At 61.9% G+C, this 20,700-nt stretch overlaps 1 protein-coding gene across 3 annotated transcripts; it reads right to left on the reverse strand.

Annotated features, from left to right (window-relative positions):
- Positions 1 to 149: 149 nt before the first annotated feature.
- DPH1 (diphthamide biosynthesis 1) lies at positions 150 to 19,401 on the reverse strand. 3 transcript variants are annotated; one of them, XM_069874093.1, is made up of 12 exons: positions 19,276 to 19,401; positions 18,074 to 18,226; positions 15,728 to 15,791; positions 8,282 to 8,403; positions 6,395 to 6,549; positions 5,602 to 5,723; positions 4,343 to 4,411; positions 3,007 to 3,163; positions 1,996 to 2,096; positions 1,612 to 1,690; positions 1,165 to 1,296; positions 150 to 321 (listed from the first exon to the last, which is right to left on the reverse strand). In XM_069874093.1, the coding sequence occupies exons 1-12, from the start codon at positions 19,322 to 19,324 to the stop codon at positions 250 to 252; spliced, it is 1,275 nt and encodes a 424-aa protein (XP_069730194.1). In that variant the 5' UTR covers positions 19,325 to 19,401; the 3' UTR covers positions 150 to 249. The 3 variants fall into 3 exon arrangements, with proteins under 3 accessions (XP_069730194.1, XP_069730193.1, XP_069730195.1); XM_069874092.1 differs by having other exon boundaries at positions 150 to 324; XM_069874094.1 differs by lacking the exon at positions 18,074 to 18,226 and having other exon boundaries at positions 150 to 324; positions 19,276 to 19,323.
- Positions 19,402 to 20,700: the final 1,299 nt, after the last annotated feature.

The following is a 20,700-nucleotide window of genomic DNA, read 5'->3' on the forward strand; positions in this document are numbered from 1 at the left end:
ATGGGAAGCAGTCACATCAGAGCGGGCAGCGCCCCCTGGCGCCGGGAGGCCCCGCTGCGACCGGACGGGGCGAACGGGACCCCCGGGGCGAACGGGACCCCCGGGGCCGCCGCGGCTCGGCCGCCCAGGGCAGGGCTCAGCCAGCCAGGGCAGCGCTGTCATCGAGGCACGGGGTGCGTTTCCATCCGTTTCGGTACCGGGAGGCCCCGTGCCCGAGCCCACGCCGGGTCCCGGGGCTGCAGGCTGCGCTCACGGGGCTGCGGGGTCCGCGGTGCTCGGCCCTTCCTTGACCTCCGTCGGGGTGGGGGCCGTGGGCGGCTTCTGCTGCACCGGAGACGGGGGTCAGGATGGGGGGTCGGGATTTGGGGGAAGATTGGAGGGGCCAGGATGGGGGAGGAGGGATTTAGGGGTCAGATTGGGGGGGGTCAGGATTTGGGGGTCAGGATGAGGGGGTGGGGTTTGGGGGTCAGGATTGGAGGGTCAGGATGAAGGGGTGGGATTTGGGGGTCAGTTTGGGGTGTCAGGATGAGGGGGGTCAGGATCGGAGGGTGGGGATTTGGGGGTCAGATTGGGGGGCTCAGGATTTTGGGGTCAGGATGAGGGGGTGGGATTTGGGGGTCAGGATTTGGGGGGTCAGGATGAGGGGGTCAGATTGGGCATCAGGATTGGAGGGTCAGGATGGGGTGGGTGGGGATTTGGGGTTCGGAATGGGGGGGCTTTGGATGCGGGGAGGGTCAGGATGGGGAGATCAGGATGGGGGGGATCAGCCCCTGCCTGAGCTGAGCCCACCCATGCTCAGCCCACAGCGCCCCACGGGGCACGACTAGGGGGATCCCTGGTCCCGGGGAGCAGTGGGGCCGGGTGGGGGCTCACGTGCCCCCGTGAGCCGGGCTGGCACCGTGCTCGTTCCCGTTCACCGGGAAGGAAGCCACGGGGTGGCGCTTTGGGCACACGCACCGGGCACCGTACGGCACCGCACACCACACAGCACCAGGCGTTCAGCCCGGGCACCGTACGGCACCGTATGGAACCAGGCGTTCAGCCCGCACCGAGGCTCCCACCGAGCGTCCCCTCCACCCCACGTGGCCACCAGGAGAGAAGGGACAGAGCGGGGACCCCCTGCCCTGGTGCTGTCCCACAAGCCGGTGATGCCACGCTGCCCACCTGGTCTGTCCGGCTGTGGCGCGGGGGCTGCGTGCCGGCGTGGTTCACCGTCCACGGCCCCAGGGACTGGCTGGCGTAGAAGTCCATGGGGTACGGCTGCTGCCACTCGATGTCCTGGAGAGCCACCGCGGCCTGCGGAGGGACAAGTTGCCGAGACCGTGAGTGGCACCCAACATCAGGGAAGCCGGTGGTGCCGAGAGCTCCCGTGGCAGCAGCTCGGTGTGCTGGAGGTAAGCTCACGGCACCGGGAACCCCACCGGTGTTACAAGAGATTGGAAATCCCAGCGGCACACCCGGCCTGGGCACGGAGGGAAGAGGAGGGGACGCTGCTCAGCAGCAGGGACGTCCCTGTCCTGGCAGCTCACAGCACCACAGCTCTGAGGGTGGCTCTGGCGCGTCCCCCCAAGCCAGAGGCTGGTCCCCTCGAAGCAGGAGGTGGGTGCTCACCTCGTAGGGGGTCAGCAGCGGCTTGCCGAAGGCTTCTCCCCAGTCGATGGAGAGGCGGGGACAGGCCACCTGCACCCACCTGGGAGAGAAACACGCAGTAACAGATGGGGATGAGCAGTGTTGGAAGAAGAAGAAGCCACAATGAAGCCCTGTGAAGCCCTGCACCAGCTCCGCGGGAAAGGGGCAGAGAGGGCAGGGAGCGAGGACCCTACTGTGCTGGAGCCACCCTGTTAGGGACAGCTACGTCCCCTCCCCGTTCCATGGGCACAGCATGCACAGCGCCAGCCCAGGTGACAACAGGACAGACGTGACAGGGCTTCCAGCAGGAACTGAGGGCACCTAGGGGGGTGCTGTGCTGGAGGTGGAGGGGTCAGCAGCACTCACACATCCACATCAGGGAAGAGCCGCAGCTTGCTGGGGAAGATCTCGGACAGCAGCACCCGCACAAAGGGCCGGCCCAGGGCACGGAGACGGGATTCTAGGTGCTGCAGGGGGAAAAGACACCCGAGGGTTTAAGAGAAGCCTAGAGAGATGCCCCTGGCCAGCCCCCCAAACCCTGCCTGCAGCCCCTGCCTGGCCATCAGACCCTCTGTGGGTCCCTGTTCTGCCCATGTCCCCTCGGCAGGCGTGGTGACGGGGATTGTGGCCACGGCTCAGCTCTCCCCAGCGCGTGCCTCAGTCTAATGAAGTAATTACCGCTCAATGACAACAATCTGTTCTCGTTAGCCGCTGCCTTCCCTAGGACGCCCGCCTGCCACGGGCTGGTTGCGGTCAGGCAGAGGAGAGGAGCCCAGGAGGGACCAGGGACGATGTCCTTGTCCTTGTCCCCTACTCCCTGTGGCCACAGAGGGACAGTGGCTGCTGAGACCTCGCCACCCTGCTCTGCTCACTGCTCCCTGTGCTGCCCCAAATCCCACCTGGGGCTCCCCAGAGATTTCCAGGTGTGAGGGGGCTGCTGTGCTCAGGGCACCCCACTTCCATCGGGCAGGACGCCGCGGTCCTGCTCCCCTCGCTCAGCCAGGGTAAGGAAAGCAGCAGCCCAGCAGGGGCAGTGAACCCAATCGGAAGTTCATCCAATTAAAACAAACCCAGGGAATTAATTGCTGGGCTGCCTGTGCAGGGGGGTCTCTGAGGCTGGCCAGCTCTCCCCAGTGAGGGGCAGGTTTAATGAGCCCTTCTCCAACCTCCCTCATCCGCTGCTAATTGCCCTGCCCGCTCAGCTCAGCGCCTCGCAGATCCCAGGCAGCCGCAACCGATGGGTTGCCCGCAGCGCCAGGACCACTCGCCCTGGCAGCGAGGTCACGGTGCCAGTGGTGCCATCGCTCCCCGGTCCTTCTTCTCGCCCAGGAGCGGCAGCCGGTGCCCAGGCAGGGGCTGCGGGGAGGGGGTCGGTACCTGCAGGATGCTGAGGGAGCCCTGCCGCCCCAGCGTGCCCAGGATGAGGCCCCAGCAGCGGGCGCTGGCGGCGGTGCGGATGGCGTCCTGCCGAGCGTGGCGCATGCGCTCGTGGTCGTAGTGTTCCTGGGAGAAGACCTTGCTGTAGGGATCGTATCTGCAAAAGAGAGTCACATCATCATACAATGCTTTCGGTTGGAAGGAAACTTTACAGGTTATCCAGTCCAACCCCCCTGCAGCGGCAGGGACACCTTGAACCAGATCAGATTGCTCAGAGCCCAGTCCAACCTGACCTTGAATGTTTCTAGGGATGGGACCTCCGCCACCTTCCCCAGCAACCTGAGCCAGTGCCTCACTAACCTAATTGTAAACCATTTCTTTCTTATATCCAGTCTAAATCTCCCCTCCTTTAGTTTAAAATCATTACTCGTTGCCCTGCCACCACAGGCAATGCTAAAAAGTCCCTCCCCAGCTTCTCTGGAGCCCCTTTTAGCAGTGGAAGCTGCTCTAAGGTCTCCCCGGAGCCTTCTCTTTTTCAGGCTGAAAAACCCCAACTCTCTCAGCCTGTCTTCATACAGGAGGTGCTCCAGCCCTCAGATCATCTCTGTGGCCCCCTCTGGACTCTCCAACAGTCAGGTTCACATGCATCTCATCAGCCAAATGATGCCCCTCCCTCATTAGCACTAATTGCCTCCCACAGCATCTCTCAAACCCCACCTGTACGGCACAGAGAGGGGACAAGGAGACAAGGACAGGGCTAAGACAAGTGTCCCATCGTAGCCCCCCAGCACCTGGCAGAGCCTGGGCTACACGCTCAGCTCCGCACTTGACTCCCCTCACCCTGTCCCGGCTCATCAATTATGAAGAAATCTTTGATTTGTTGCTTTGTTTGACGAGGAGAATTTTAATCAAATCCCACTCGGGTTTCGGCAGCTTCCCCAGCGCCATAAACCTGACGCACGCCTCCCGTTAGTAACAAACGACCTACTAAGAAATTCAGATTTCACCAAATGGGCTCAGCCTTTCGCTCTTGATATTTCATCTGCTTTCAGCGGCCTCATCATCGCGCTTTATGGCCTCTGCCTGCAGCAGCTCGGCTTTAATGGCTGCACCTCCACGAGCTTTCACAGGTACTTGTCAAAATGTTTATATTCAGCTGGAGTAAATGGCTGGCGTTCATCTCCACACTGCACCTCTTCACCCACCCCGCGGCCTCTCGCTGTGCCCGCTGCAGGCAGCTGCCTGCCCAGCCCCAGGGCGTGGGGTGCTCCTGGGGGGCACGGTGGGGTGCTCTCCGCTTGGGGACCGATGGGGGTGCCCCCAGGCTTGCCCGTACCTGTAGGCAGGTATCCCCGGGTTGGCGATCATGATGGATTCCAGGTGGAAGCGCCCGTCACCCAAATACCTGCAGAGTGGGGAGGGAGAGCTGTGGCACATGGAAACAGCAGCATCCACCTGTGTCCCCACTGGTTCCCATACTCTCGTGCCAGGACCCAGAGCAGCAGGCACGGCCAGTGCCCCCTTTCTCCACACAGCCCTCCGGCACGTTGGGGTGGGAGAGGCAGCCGTGCTCAGGGCAAGGGAGGGTGCCCACACCGGCACGGGGCAACCAGGAGCTGCTCCATCTCAATGGCTTGTTCTAGACGTTGCTGCTTCCATTTCTAATCGGATTTCAAGTCAGCAATTACATTTCAAAGCCTTTCATTCAGCTGCCCTAATGGAGTGAGAGCTCGGAAAATGAATTCAGACGTAAAACTTGACTAGATTTTGCCCTTAATTGGAGAATGACATTTTGGGAGATCAAAGCTAATTTGTCTGCAAAAGTTAGCCCCAGAGACGGGCAAAAGAAGAAAATAATGATGCGGGGAAGATGCAGGTACAGTGGCTGCGTGCACCTGCACGGCTGAGCAGTGCATGGCGCGGCTCCTCCAGTGGTGGGAAGGACACACTCTCATGGATGTGGTGCCAGCTCGGCCACCCCTGCCTGCTCTCCCAACGCCCTTGGGGAAAGATGGAAAGCAGCGCCTCAAGCCCAGGGCAAAGCCAAGCCCCCACTGCCCCCCTGCCCCAGCAATCACAAGCCTGGCTCCCAGCACAGCCGTGCTTGGAAAGGCACCGGTGTCATTCTCACCCAGCAGGGTAGGTGAGAAGGGGCTCAGCGGGGCCCGAACCCACACCTGGGCTCCCCAGCTCCCCCCAAGGGTGGGGTCCTGGTATTTATTTATTCTGCAGTGCACTGTATTCACAGTACATTAAGCATTTCCATTACCTAAAATAATTAGGTGATAGGAAGCGAAGTGCTCCCTCTAATTTGCTGTCCTTAAATAAAATTAATGTTGCTGTGATGTTGGGCCCCAGCCATTTGTCTTTTCCAATTATCCACACGCCCTTCCATCTATTATCTGTTCTGATATACGACTCAATTATTTCCTCTGTGATATGAGCACACGCCACTCTGAGCAGCACAGGGACCTGGAGGGGGCCCGTCCCAGCCCACAGATGTCTCCCTGCCACCCCCCAGAGCCACCCCACGGCCAGGCAGGGGGTACAGAGAGGGCCAGGGAGGAGGGTCCTGGGGGATCTCCAGGCACTTACACGATGGCATCTGTGTCCTGGGCGAGCCGGGGCGAAGTGCAGCCCAGGATCTCCCCTGGGGACAGAGGTTTGCACTGGGGCACACACACCTTGTACTGGGAACGCAGCTCCTGTGACGCTGCCTGTGGGAGACGCGGAGTCAGCAGGGAGAGACCGTGGCACAGAGCGTGGCTGAGGACACCCCAGCCCTGCTGGGGACCCTTGGGGACACCCCAGCCCCGGCAGTCCCAGCTCCGTAGGACACCAGTGGGAATGGCTGTGCTGCTGCGCCCCAGTGGAGGGGAGCCAGGCTGCTCGGGGAGGATAACAGCCCCTCGCTGAGATGCTCAGCGAGACTCAGGCAACGTATGAATTAAAAGACAAGGGAGAATGCTTAACGCTTCGATAGCCCCGTGTTTAGATAGACGTGGCTCAAGAGGCTCATTCATCTCCTCCCGTCCTGCCCAGCCGGCCGTTGAGGGGCAGGCAGACGGACCTGCCGGAGCTTCCCCTGCCGCTGCCGGCACTGCATCAAAATGCCAAGTGCTCCACCGCCTGCCCTGACATTTACAGAGCAGCTCCCGGGGGAGCCAGGGAGGGGTGCCGCCATGAAACATTGATCAGAGTTATTATAAAGTACTTCATCAACATTACGGCAGCAGCATATTATCGCAGCCGCTCGTCACAGGGGAAACACCATCCCCAGCACCCCAAGTCAGCCGCTCCAGCCCCAGCGCTGGGGCAGGGAGGGACGGAGCCAGGGTTAAGGCAGGAGGAGACACCAGCCCTGCGCTGCCGGGCATCCCCATCTCACCTGCACCGTGGAGACGAACTGGATGGTGCTGACGAGGGCCAGGGAGGTGCCTGCTGTGAAATTGAAGCGAATGGTCTCGAGGAAATGGGACGTGTCGATCTTTATGTCCACAAACACATAAAGCATCTTCAGCCCCTGCGTGGCATCGATGGGAACTGGAGAGAGAAAGAGAGGAGGTGTGAGTGTGGGGTGCACCCGAGGCTCCAGCGAGTCCCCAGCTCACAACCAGGGGATAAAGCGGGTTGGTGGAGCCCCGTGCACCCCAATCGCCCTGGTGCAGGCAGGCCAGGGTGGGCTGTGCCCCCACCTCTGCCCACGCTGGCACCATGGGCAGGGGGTGCAGGTAGGAGCCATGCAGAGCACCCGCCGGTTTCTCTCCGGATAATGGCAGCCTGGGGAATCAATGAACACAAATCTAATTACCCCCAGTGCTAAGAAGCCTGTGTCACCACGATTAAGTGAATAATTAAAGTACACAGAGTCCATATCGATTCACAGCTCCGCATTCACTTCCCATTTTGGTGCTCTTCACCTGATCACAATTAAGTGCAAATTACTCCCTCCCGCGGGGCACGTGGGGATGGGATGGAGAGGGCAAGTGCCTGTGTGCTCTGACGGGACGTTTCTGCCATCGGCACGGGGCTCCCAGCAAGGACAACAGCACTGAGCTGATGCCAGGAGCACTGTGGGCAGCCCAGCACCCTCTGAGCACCCTGTGGGTGCCCCAGGGTGCCCTGCGAGCCATCCAGCACGGTGCAGGCAAAGACCACATGGCCATGGGCAGCAGATGGTGGCCAGGCTGGGGACAGGCAGCCTGGTAGTGCCTGTCTGTCCCCACAGGGAGCAGCTCCAGATGTGAATCCTGCCTGCTGGCACTTGCATCGGCGCAGTCCTGAGCACTGCTGGATGCAGCCCCTTCCTCCCCTTCCTGCTGCTCATTAGCAGAATAGCAGGCTATGAACCAGGAGTTTTATATTCCCTGTTCTAGTGGTGCCCATAACCCTCTTTCCGTAACAAAGCACCTAGTACAGATATTCATCACCGCAAACGTTCTCGCCAACGTAGCTTTTGGGACAGAGTTCTCAAGCAGGGAGTCAGTATTTCACACGGAGCCCGACGCAATCCTTCAAACCCATTTATATCGCCCCATAAACGTCCAGAACGGCTGCCGGGTGCTGGGAGCGCAGCGGCGGCAGCAGGGATGCAAGTCCCCGACACTCGCTACAGCAATTCTGCTGATCCACCTTAAAACCCAGAGCGTCTTATTGTTATTTTTGGGCTGATTCCATCCTGGGTGGACTTCAAAGTTAGCAGCATCTGGGACAGCAGCGCAGTTTCCATGGCAACCAGATCCAGAGTACCGTCCGCCTGGGGAGCACACAGCCTCCTCCTCCCTTCCCCGCCCAGCCTGCGCTCTACCTGCTAAGCCATCTTCCCCAGCCCCACGCTGGCCCCTGGGCAAGCGGGACCCCCAGGCTGCCATTCCTGACTGCCCCCCAACGCTGGCAGCCGTGGGGCAGGGAAGAGAGCAGCCCCATCTCTCCCAGATGAGCAGAGTCCTGCTAAGCCTCAGCCCCACTACTCTGCTCCTGGGGCTGTGACTTGGATGCTGCAACAGCGTGCGGCCAAGTAGGATGAGCACGCCCCGCTGCCCCCGAAATCCTGCGCACGGGCAGCTGCCCAGCCAGCCTGGCCCTGTCCAAAGCCAGCAACTGAGGCTGGAAAACAGAAATCCCTTAGGGAAGGGATTAGCCCTTGGCATGAAGTCTCCAAGCTGGCATTGAGCGGAGCGGGGAGCAGCTCGCCACGGCACGGTGGCAGCAGCACAGCGTCCGCAGTGCCACGCACGGCCGCCTCGGCAGTGCCCCGGGGCCCAGTGTCACCTACTCAGGCAGCTGTGTCCGTAGTGCACCAAGAAGTCAGCGCCCAGGGCCCGGGCCGTGTAGTCGTCCACGCAGCAGGCGCCGTAGGTCACGTCGCCCATCACCACCGCCTCCGCCTCTGTGAACCTGTGGGGAGGCACAACAGCGAGGGTCACGGCTGCTGCTGTCACCGCAGCCCACGTCCTACCCCCTAGCCTTGCGGCGTGCCGCTACCGGGGGACCACGCGCTGCCACCGAGCCCCTCGCCACGCGCCAAAGAGGACGAGCACTGGCTACTCTCTGAGATGTCAACATGATTAAGCTGGAGAGCGGTAATCCGCCTCTTCAATTGGGTAAAGCTGTTTGCAATTCAGCGGATTATCCGCTCATCAAACAATACGCTGCCAGCTTCCTAATGCTCCAGTGGGGAGAGGAGCAGAGGGAGACCCGGCACAGCGTGGTGCTGCTGCTCCTGCCAGCCAGCCCCGGGGACCAGAGCCACCGCGATGGGCACAACAGCCACCTCGGCTTCCCCACAAGCCCATGTGCCTGGGCATCGCACAAGCTGATACACCCCAGCCCGCACCCATGGGTGCTGCTTTGGCCAAGCTGGATGCACCCCAGGAGCAGTTGGTGCTTAGGTGGCGGCAAAAAACACGTAGCAAACGCTGGTGCTGTCCCCCATCCCTGATCCAGCATCCCGGTACTCCAGCCTAACCCACCCAGCAGCGGAGGGGCACACACAGCACTGGGTGCCAAAGCCGTGGCTCCGGCATGATTTAAAGGCCCCACCTCTGTGGGTGTTTTATTGCACCGTTTCGGGGGATCATTAGCTTGGCTGCCTTCCCCGGGAGCCGCCGTGGTAGTTTACGGATGAGAGCAGGTATCGAGATGACAAAGCCCAGCGCCTGGAGGGGCTGCTTAAACCAGATGCTAAATCCTTATTTACGCTGAGGCTGCGCTGGCGGCTGTAGCTCGGTGCCAGCGGGGTCCCCGTCGCCGCTGGCGCGGAGCTGGGACGAAGGGGCTGGAGGAGGCGGGGGCCCAGGCATGGCGTCACCCCTCGCTGGCACCCGGTGCTGGCTGGGGGCCAGGGTCCCGCGCGCTCCCCCCCGAGCGCCAGGCAGGGAGCGTTACGTCGGCGGCAAGAATAGAAATGGTGGGCAGAGCTGGGCAGATGGCAGAAGGTGGAGAAATGGCGGAGCGTGCTGAATATTAACAGCTCCGGCCCATCCATCAGTGCCTGAGGAGGGGGACAGGGGAGCGACTCAGCTGGAGCATCTCTGGAGATGGGGCAAAGCCACCCTTGCCTTCCACGCCCAGCCTGGGCGCTTCCAGCTCCCTGCAGTGTCCCAAGGACTGAGGATGCGATTGAGGACCGTTAGATGGACCACATCCTTCCCAGCACCCAAATCTCGTGGTCCTTTGCTGCCAGCGTGGCCCACATGAGAAGACATCTCCTGTGCTGCCTGCATGGCCGCGCCGTGGGGTTGGGGTCTGCCGGTGAAGGTTCGAGAAGGCTCTTTCCCACCCCTCTGAGCCCCCAGCTCCTCCTCTAATGAGAGGTGATGAGATGAACATGAATCAGACTCCACACATCTCAGCAAAAGTGGAAAATTATTCAGCTCCTTAAGATTCAGGACGGGGAGGTCTGACTCAGAGCGGCAGCCAGCGCCGCTTAATTTTTTATAGATTAAAATGTATGCAAATTGGCCCAAACCCCAGAGAAAGTCCCTGGGGGTGAAGAGCAAGAAAGTGAAATAGCAACGGCAGAGGGAGGGGGGCAGAGGCTGGTGGAGGCATCCGTGGCCCCTGCACGGCGTGCGGGGCTGCAGCCCGTGGCATGTGGCCACCAGCCCACGGGCACAGGGAGAGGGAACTGAGCCCGACCACGGGGAACCATCCTGCTCTGCCTGCCGGGAGCACAGCCACGGCTGGGCAAAGCAAAGAGGCCACGGGACGATGCCCAGCGAGGAGGGAGCCCAGTGGTGCTGCCACCGCGGCCGGTGAGGCTGGAAGGGAGCCGGCAGCAGAGGCACCAGGACGGCACGCACCACAGTCACCTGTACCGGATGGTCGAGCGGAGCAGCAATCATCTCCCGAGACAAATCAAAGGCAAGCACGGGGCCTCCCCTTGATGTTTTAATCAGCTCGGTGTCGCCGGAGCCTTTCATCAAACTACAGAGGAAGGAAACATCAATTAGCAGCCACCTGCCTCCGACGTGGGCCAGGGAGCTGCTCACCAACCAGACCAGACCAGGACGCGGGCGAGGGGTGGCCATGGGAGCATCCTCGACAGCGTTTCGTGTCCCCACAACTCCTCGCAGCAGCAGGCAGGTCCCAGTGCCAGCAGGGAGGAAGCAGTGACGGGGTTGTCCCCACCCTTCGCGGAGATGCTCACTACAGCTGGGAGCTCATGAATATTGAACGCGTGGGGAGGTTATTCATCTTTTACGTCCCGCAAACCCCGGCTCATTTTGAAAAACCGCCTGGCCTTAGCATTTTTCTCATCTCCCCCTAATTCATTATCTCCTTCTTTAAACAGATGGTTCCCAAAATCCCATTTATAAAGCACCATGCTCAGCATTGGCAGGATGCACACCTGGGCAGGCCAGGTCCCGGCCCTGATCCTGGTTGTTGGGATCCCCAGACACTCCCAGCCTTGCTCTTGGAGGCAACAGTGATCCAGGAACAAGTTTGGGGGCTGAAAATGCTGGGACAGAGATGGACATGTATGAGGCCAGCATGTCCCCAAGCATGGGGTGGCCAGTCTCCATCACCCAAGCACAGGCATTGGGCTGGAGCAGCCCTGATTTATCCCGGCCCCTCGACTAATAAATGAGAGCGTTTGTTGCCGGCAAGAGCATGGGGTCCCCTGACACCATGGCAGCACGTGAGTGATACCGAGCTGGTCCTCACCTCGTGAAGCAGAGCCGCTCTCCCTGGCAGAGCAGAGTCCTCAGCCCCAGCACATCCAGCAGCCCTTGGCAGGGAGGGCAGTGGGCTGAGAGCAGCCGGCCCTGGCACCGCTGGGCTGCTGAGGGATGGGGCTGGCACCGAGAGGCACCCGCGTGTCCCGATGGGGATGTGGAGCGCGCTGCTCCTTGCTCCACAGTCACCTGCCTCCTGGCACACGGCCCTTCACAGCACAGTCACGCTGGGGCACGGTGTCACCTTCCCACTGGGAAACGCCTGGCGATAAGCAAGAAGGTTTTGCTCGGCAAACACCCCACACCCTGTCCCTCGAGGGGAAAGCAGAGCCCCAAAACCACTCCACAAAGCCTACACCCACTGCCTGCTCCACCACATCCAAGCCCAGCCATGCCAGGGAGGGGTGGCAGCGGATGCTGCTGTCCCAGAGCACTGAGTGCAGCCCCAGCCAAGAACAATGAGCTTAATTAGCGGAGAAACCCATCACCAAGCCCCATTACCAGACTCCCAACTTCATTAGCGCAGGAAGGCTGTGCATAATTAAAATAATGAGTTTGCAATTTGCCTGCAAACGGCACTGGGAGAGCCCCACCGCAGCTGGGCGATCAGTGCCCGCAGAGCATCCGCAAGCGGGGCAGGACTGGGAGAGGGGCAGCCCCCCAGGAGCAGCCGTCCCAGCAGGGTCCCTTCCCCTGAGGGGACGGAGGTGGCAGCTCGCTGTCCTCAAAGGGGTGCCAGGGCCAGTCCTGTCCTCCCAAGCATCACATCCTGCGGGCACTCCAGCTTTGCAGCTGCAAAGAAACCAAAGTCAGGCAAACCAAGGGCCCAGAGCTTAAAGAATCATAAAATCATGGAATGGTTTGGGTTGGAAGGGACCTCAAAGCCCATCCAGCTCCAAAGGGAATGTTGGGATCCAGTGGATCAGGCCCCATCCAACCTGGCCTTGAACACCTCCAACGACAGGGCAGCCACCACGTCTCTGAAAGAGCACGGTGGAGGCAAAGCCACCACGGCCACCCTGCAGCAACAGTGCCTGTCCCCTCTTCCCCACAGCCTGGCCACGGTGCTGCCCATCAGTGCCAGCTCCACGGGCTCTGTGAGGGCACCAGGAGGTGGCAGAGACATGAGGGGGTGGCACAAGTCACACGGTGGTGGGCACCACACACATCCCAGCCTTAGGAGGGGACAGTCCTATGGACCCCCATACCTCCCCCTGCCCAGTCCCCCCATGCCGTCACCACCCAGGCTCAGGTTTTAAACATTACCAATGAAGTGAGAACTTCATTCTCCCTAATGATGCTGTTGTGTGGTTAATGACTGTGATTAAATTCCCCTGCACAGCGTGCTGCAAGTGTCTCTGGGTTGCGCTTAATGGACAAGGGGAGAAGGGAAGGGAGTGCCGGCTGGCGGAGCTTTGGCAGTGGGACATCAGGGCCAGATCCTGATCTCTGTGAGTGTCCCAGGACAACCCTTTGGGGCCTCCTGATGATGCCACCACTTTGCCATGGCACTCAGTGCCACACTGCTCGGTGGCACATCACAGATCTGCCTGGCCAGAGGACCTGGTGCCCTTGCCCTGCCACCCACCAGCCCCAGGAGGGGACAGCCTGTGTGGCACCAGGTATCTACGAGGCATAGCAGCTCTCAGGGTTTTTTTTATGCTCGCTATCACAGCAGCAGGTCAAAGTGGGGCTATAACAGGGCATTTCAAGCCATGCCAGAGCTGCTGGGCTGCGCGCACGATGTCTAACCTTGCCGCTCAATCAGAGATGACTCAAGACCCCCTAGTCACTCTGAAACTCCTCGCACGATTCTGGGCACAGCACAGCGCGGTCACTGGGGTGCTCTGCACACCTCAGCATTCCCTCGTGTGGCTGCTCCCAAGCCGTGGGGAGTTTCTAAGGATGTCCCTGGCCCCCCCTGCCATCGCCCGCCCTTGCTGCTGAGCCACGGCTGATTTGCAGGAGCTGCTTGCCCCGTCGCGGGCAGACGGAGGGATTAACAGCTGCGAAGCCTGACAGCCGACTTTATTAACAAGGAATCAAAAGCCCAGCTGAGAGCCCAGCTGATCTGTCTGCTCCAGCCCCAGCGCGGGGAGAGGAGGGGTCCACTCGCGGCTGCATCCCCCCATCCAAGCGCAGGGGATACAGCTGCCGCCCCCCTGGCACGACGGCGGGGGGGTTGGGGGGCTGCCCCCCTCCCCGAGCCGCGGTCCGAGTCCCCCCACGCGCCTCTCCACGCAGCCGCCCCCCAGCACGAGTTACCCTCTGCCGAATTGCATCAGCCGTGACAAACGGAGCCAATTTGGAAGGAGCCGCAAGAGCGTCGTGATGTGGTTTCGGCAGCCCCGCCAGCTCAGCAGACCCCAGCCCTGCCGCCCCCCCCGAACCTGGCCACTCGCCCCAGAGCACGTTCAATAATGACAAACCTATTAATGCTAATTAACTGGGCCTCACGCTGGTCAATGCTGTAAGTGCGCTCTTGATTTCAAAGGCTCCAGGCTGAGAAGCCCACCGGCCTTTCCGGAGGCAGTGGCTGTGACACCTCGGCTACATCTTCATCCCCGCAGCCCCTCGGGGCTCCGCGAGCGCCCGTACAACGCTGAGGAGCAGGGATGAGGCACCGGGGGGTCCCCATCCCACAGCCACCTCCTTGCCCTCACTGGGTATCCCTGGAAGCCTGCTCACTCCCATACTGCAGTGAGGGACACGGTGACACCACCATCCCGCTGCATGAGGACAGACAGACACACAGACCACACCTGAGCCACCTGTGCTGTGGCAGAGTGAGGCTACATCCCCACTCTCGGCCAACCCCAGCACCGCCAGGCCACAGCACAAATGTTTTATTAAAGGCAACTCCAGCAGAAGGGATAAATATTCCAGCTGAGCGGCAGCAGATACGGTTGAGCTGGAACACGCCAGCATGGGCACCATCGCCGAGCAGCCCCAGGCACAGCTCTGTAGCCACTACCGAGAGCACGCAGAGGATGGGGAGCTCACTGGCACCCTCAAACCCCAGTCTCTCCTAGCAAGGAGGGTCAGGAGATTGCAGGGATGGGCTGGGGAGCAGGGCTGCTCGCTGGGCAGTGCCCCCCGTGGGCGCAGGCATCCCCCGCACACCCAGCCGTCTGTCCCCAACGGGAAGGGAACACGCCAGGCTGGGGATGACAGCAGCCCGAGCCCCCGTCTCCAGCCTGGCCACAGCAGCCACCGCCGGAGAACGTGGCTGCAGCGATTCCCGTCACGTCGGAGGCTCGTCCAGCCCCAGCGCAGGGTGAGGAAGGCCAGCAGGAGCGGCGGCCGAGCTGCAGTTCCACATTAATACCAGCGATGAATATTAATAGCGAGAAGAGGCAGGCTCTAACGAGGCCACCTGCCGATTCACACCTCACCTACAGCAACGCAATCGGGTCCCGAGAGCGTGTCCCCAAGAGAGGGGGGACAGGGTTGGGCTCACTCCTGACAGCATCCACAATCCTCCAGCCGAAAGCGCCGGTTTCTAGCATGACCACATCCCCAGCCCTAATCACAGATGGCACCCAGCGTTCCTGGCAAGAGAGCAGCAGTGGGGTGTTTCGGGGTGCAGGGCAGAGGCAGCAAAGGAAGGATACGGCCCTTCTGCTCAGCCTCAAAGCCATACCCCATCCAGCCATCGGTGCTGCCACGTTCCTGCTCTTGGCCAGGTGCCTCTCCCCACGCAGCACCCGTCTCCCACCCCTCACCCAGCAAACCCCTCACCCCCAGCAGGGAGGGAAAGTCCAATGGGAACCCGGCATCCACCGGGAAGTGGGGCTTAAGGTTTCATTCAGATAAAAGAGCCCCTTAATCCGCTGCCTTTGAAGTCGGAGACATGAAAGCGGCTGGGTGCCAAAGCTGGAGAGGAGGCAGCTCCGCTTAAAGGGACAAACCCACGCAGAGCCGCCCGCACTCGCACCCAACCCCTCTGCCCCCCTCGCTCGCCCCCTGCCCACACCCACCTTCCCACCACCCCCTCACCCAGCCCGAGCGTGGGGCTGCAAGGTCCCGCAGGGAAAACGAGGGGACAAAACCCACAAGCACCATCACCTCCCAGTCTGGAACGTGGCTGCTCATCGGAGACGAGCTTGCTCGCCCTGCAAAGGTAGCTTTTCCTAATGAGTGCCACAACTCTGAGGGCAGAAGTGCTATTAGCACTAATTCGTGGGGAGAAAACAGAGAGGGGCTGCGGAGGGAGCGGCTGCAGTGGGGAGAAAGACAGCACGTTAGGAGGGAGGGAGGCGAACTCAACAGGAAGGAGATTATGGCAAATTTTTGCAAGGTGCCTCCATCCGTTGCTGCTGCGAAGCCAGCTTCTCTCCGTATCTCCTACCTCACCTCTCAGGCAGCACAGAAAATCAGGAGAGGAGAAGCCAAGCAGCGAGGAAGGGCCAGGGTGCGCCCAGTCAAGCTGTGACTGAGGTGTCCCTGCGCTGGCAGCTACACCAGAGCCCCTCACATCTCCCTTCCCCTCGCCAGCCCCCAGAGTAGAGCAGGAAAGTATGGAAAAGCTGTTCTCTTACCGCTCGATGATGTCGGCGATGGTGCAGGCAAACATGAGGAGCCCTTCTGGCATCTGCAGGGCCACTGGGAAGAGAAACAGCCCCGGGGTTAGGAGGGGCTGCCCCAAACTAGGACCTGGGCATCAGCCCCCCAGGGGCAACATATTCAGCTCAAGCAGCAGGAATGACCCTCCTGAAAACACCCAGAAACTGGCTAAAACTCTCAGCATCTCCAGCAATCAGGATGCACGCGATCCTGCCTCGCGCCGTATCCATCCTCCTGCTCACACTCAGCCCCTGTGCACACACTTCATCTCTTTTTGAACCCGCTGGCACTGCTGGTCACTCGTGCTTCCAGCTGTAATGAATTCCAGGTTTTAATTATCTGCTGCACAGGAAAAGGTACTTTCTTCTGTTTATTTTAAACCTGCTCCCAATAACGCAAACGCGTGCCCCTGCTTCTCCTGGTACAAAGACTGAATAATCATCCCCTATTCAGCCTCTCCGCATCCTTCACAATCCTATTTCCCTCTATCATATCCCACTTCGCTTGCCTCTTCTCCAGCTAAAGGATCTAAATCTATTTAATCTCTCCTTGTACAGAAGCTGTTCCAAACCTTTGATCGTCCTCGCTGCCCTTCTCTGCGCCTCCCCTCCCTGCTTCTCTCTATCGGGAGGGTGGCCGGCAAGACCACAGTGTTATGCCTAGCAGGAACTTATTCATCAGTGAATAATCTTCCCCAGTTTGCTCCCTCTTCACAGATGGGAACAATCCCTTTGCCTCTGCAGCCCAGCTGGGCCTCCCAGCTCCTGGGGTCCAGCCAGAAGCCTCCTCCAGGTCTCCTCGGCTGCTCCAGGGTGGTGGGAAGGAGCACGGACCATGCTGGTGAGATGAATGGAGGAGGCCCCATGAATCCTGTTGTCGTTTCGCCTCCTGATCCCACTGACATCCCAGCTCCAGCGATATCCATCCAAACACCCTCTCCACATCCCCCTCCAACAGAAACCCTTGTGCTGCCAAGCCCAGCCTGCTGGCCAGCAGAAAGCTGTGGAAAAACTGGCCCCAAATGAGCTCATCCCACTCTGCTCCAACCCAGAGGGCCTGAGGAACCCTGTGCATGCTCTGCTTGACCTGCCAGGGCCACGCAGCTCTGGGTCCTGGCATCTCCAGCCCATTTGGGACCACCCCAAATGCCCAAAAGCAGACCTGCACCCAGCAAGGGCTTGGCAGGAGGCAGCTGGATCGCTTTCCACTGGCACAACGCCACGGGGACACGGGGAGACAGGCCAGCCCCCCTCAGACCCCGCAGCAGGCAGGGCGCAGGCAGGGAGGCTGCGTTCCCCCAGCAACGAGCCCCTGGCTGGGCTCTGCACGCACAGATTTTTAAATCCCAGCACGGCTGGCTGGCTGATGGGCTCCGCTCCCAGCTCCGAAGCCTAAATCCCAGCCGCATATTTACATTTAATTAGGCAGTGCCAAGCAGCAAAACACAGCAACGAAAGCTGGAGCGGCACGGCTGGGCGGCATCACCACGTCCTGGTGGGCAGCCGTCTCCTGCATCGCAGCCGGAGCAGACCGGGAGGCCGCCTTGGCCTCGCAGCCGGGACAGCCAGAGACGTTCCATGGTTGACACAGCATTTCAAATCTGCCTCTTCTTGGAGCCCCCAGCACTGCGCAGCCCCGTGAGGAGCCCCTGCTCACATGCAAAGCGAGGGTGGGGACACTGGTGACACCCTGGGACGGCAAAGAAGGCTCCGTGCCCCGGTGCCCGAAGCCAATCAGACACAGACAGCCGGCTCAGCCACAACGGGATGCGCACAGCAGGGATGGGGGACAGCCCCAGCACCACACCACAGCACCTCAGTCCCTGCTCCAAGGCCACCATTCGTCACCCCTCTGGGACTACAGCAACCCCCCAAAGGCCCCAAGGAAGGTTCAGACCAGGGCGTAGCGTGGCCCAGCTCCCTGTCAGCCCCTCCAACCCCCAGAGCTGCGTGTTGTGGGGCTCCCCCTGCCCAGCCCTGGCAGCGTGGCAGGAAAGCACAGGGAGAGAAGAGAGCAGCAGGGACCTGGCCGGCGTCCCAGACACATCTCACAGGCTGACAGGTCCACGCAGCTCAACCTGCCCTGTCTGATGTCATTACGATCCAGAGATACAGATCTATTAGCCCATCTCGAGGGGAAGAACGCTAGCCAAGACAAAGCCTAAAGACGCTGGGGCTCACCAGGCAGCTCAGCACCACCCGTACCCCAGCAGCACCGGTCCCATGTGCTGATTCAAGCATGTCCCTGCTGCTGAGGAGCTAAGTGGCGCCGACCCACTATGCTGTGCCCCAAAACCCCTCGTTCCAGGGGCTGGTGCTCACCCTTCTTGGCCCGAGCCTGCCGGATCCGCCAGATGGTCTTGGGGATCTCGAAGTTGTAGTTTCTGGGCAGAGCCTCTATTGCTTCCCGCAGCTCCGCGTTACCGAGGATCTCCTCGGGGACCTGCTGCGCCGCTCGCCGCCTGGGGCCTCGGGCTGTGGGACAAACGCGGTGGCTAGTGATGAGGAGGGCATGGGCCATCACCCAGCTGCCCTCATGCCATTCCTGGCTATAAGCAGGCTGGAGAAGGCGGCGGTTTTCTGCTGTTGACGCCGGGGGCGAGTTGTTGGCATTTTTGGGTTGAAAACACCTTTTTATTCCCCAGAAAGTAGCTATGTGAAACCACACAACTGGGGCTTGTTCCCTGTAAGCCAGGGAGAAACTGAGCACAACCCCTCACGGCTCATCACCCTGCCTGCCCCATCACGGGGGTCCTGTTATCCCACCAGGAAAAAGGTGATAGCAGCGGGGTGATCATAGAATCACTTGGTTGGAAAAGAGCTTTGAGATTAAGTCCGACTATACGTGTTCCCCGCTAAAATGGATTCGCCCCATCTGTGTTTTAAATAGCCTCCAGAAATGGGGATTCCACTACAGCCTCAGGAAGCCGTTCCAGTGCTTGATGACTCTTTTGATGAAGAATTTTTTTCCTGATGTCCAATCTGAAGCTCCCCTGGCACAACTTGAAGCTATTCCGTCTCCTCCTCTCACCTGGGAGAAGAGACCAGCATCCACCTCACCGCAACCTCCTTTCAGGCAGTCGCAGGTCTCCTCTCAGCCTCCTTTTCTCCACGCTAAAACCACCCCAGCTCCTCACAACCCTCATTTTCAACCCCCTTCCCTGGCCGCGCTCCAGCCCCTCAATGTCTTTCTCGCAAGGGCGGGGGGGGGCCTTCACTCCTTGTGATGGGCCCCAAATCAGCCCCCGCGTACAACCGCCCCCCTTTCCAGCTCGGTAAAGCCGCCGATCGGCGGGGGAGTGACAGCAGGGGGGGATTATTCACTCTTTCCAACCCAACCCCTGCACTCACGAGCCACCGAACCCACGGGGGAACCGGTTAAAGGGACAGCTGGGCCGGGACGGCGGCGGGGGAGGCCGGGACGGTGGCTCTGCCACCGTCCCGGCCTCCCCCGCCGCCGTCCCGGCCTCCTCCGCCGCCGTCCCGGCCTTGTAAGGGCACCCGGTAAACCGGGAGGGGCCCACCTGTAACGGGAGCCGGAGCGGCGTTCCCGGCGCTGATGGAGGCCGCCATGGCTGTGGCGCACGTGCGGGCAGGCAGGCAGCACTAAGCGAGCCCCGCGCTAGGCCGGAGCAGTCGCTGGCCGAGAGCGAGATCGAGCGCCCCGAACGAGACGCCCAGCCCCGACGGGGCGGGTCGATGTGATATGGGGGGGGGGGGGGGGTGGTGTGTGTAAAATCAAGGGGGCGGTGGGGACACGAGGGTGGTGACAGGGTGTGACAAGCGCTGCTCACGTCGAGGCTGTGCTCCGGATTGGAGCCCCGCGTGGGGGACAGGCGCTGCTCACGTCGAGGCTCCAGCTGGCCGTCCCACGCTCACGCGGGGATGGGGGCACCGGAGCCGTTGGCACCGTGAGGAGCGTCCTCCCACCCCCACCCCCCCCCCACACCCGTGTCAGGAGCCTGCGAGGCGTGGGGCAGGAGGGACACGGGGGCTGCAGAGACCCCCGGGGACAGCAGAGGGCGGGAGGGTGGGGGAGACGCAACGGAGACCCCGGCGGGGCAGGGGGGACCCTCGGGGGGAGGGGGGCAGGGGTCCGGAGGGACAGCGGAAACCCCCATCGGGGGCAGCGGGGACAGCAGTGCTCCCGCTGGGATAACGGGACCCCCGGGGTCACCGAGGGGAAGAAGCAGGAGGGGGCCCCGGGGGGCAGCGGGGTCCCGGGGCGATGACGGGACCCCGGTGGGGAGCGTAGGGACCGCAGGGAGCGGGGAGGCAGGGGGCACAGCAGCGCTCCCGGTGCGGAATCCGTAGGGTCGGTGGGAGAGCGGGGTCCCGGTAGGGCGGAGGGGACGGGGGGGGGGGGGGACGGGACACCGGGGAGGCGGAGGGGACTGTGGGGCCAGCAGGGCCGGTGCTGGTCAGACGGGGCGGCGGGGACAGCCGGGAGCCCTGCTGGGAGCGGGGGGACGACGATGCAGAGTCCCGGTGGGATGGGGGGACACCGGGGGACGGTGCTGGGACAGCGGGGACGTGTCGGCGAGGTGGGAGGGGGCGTGGGGACAGGGACCCCGGGGGGTGCCAGCGGAGCCCGGAGGGTCCGAAGAGCCCCGTGGGGGCGTCGCCGGGCCACGTCCCCCCACCCCCTCCCGGTGCGGCGGAGGGGCCGGGAGCGGCGGCACTTTCACGAAGTGTCCACGGGAGGCGGGAGAGGCGGCGGCAGCGGCGGAGGAACGGGAGGGGGGGGGTGGGTGGGGGGGTGGCCCGGCCCTGCCCGCCCCGTCGCGGCCCCGCCCCGCCCTGCCCAGCCCTGCCCGCCGCTGCAGGCAGCGCCGCACCGGCCCCGGCCCCGGGCCCCCCGCGATAGGCTCGGCCCGAGGGGGTGGGGGGCGGCGGCGGCCCCAGCCCCGAGGGGGCGGCTCCCCCCTAAAAGCGAGCGGCGGGACGGG

Source organism: Phaenicophaeus curvirostris, chromosome 21 (assembly GCF_032191515.1).
Source record: "Phaenicophaeus curvirostris isolate KB17595 chromosome 21, BPBGC_Pcur_1.0, whole genome shotgun sequence".
Taxonomy (NCBI): Eukaryota; Metazoa; Chordata; class Aves; order Cuculiformes; family Cuculidae; genus Phaenicophaeus; species Phaenicophaeus curvirostris.

Excerpts from the sequence above, each read along its gene's own strand:
- DPH1 (XM_069874092.1), bottom strand. The coding sequence starts at position 19,324 with ATGGCGGCCTCCATCAGCGCCGGGAACGCCGCTCCGGCTCCCGTTACA. Across the intron at positions 3,164-4,342 it reads CCGGGGATACCTGCCTACAG|ATACGATCCCTACAGCAAGG; the intron begins GTACGGGCAAGC and ends TCTCTTTTGCAG. Across the intron at positions 2,097-3,006 it reads GCTCCCTCAGCATCCTGCAG|CACCTAGAATCCCGTCTCCG; the intron begins GTACCGACCCCC and ends TTCCCCCTGCAG.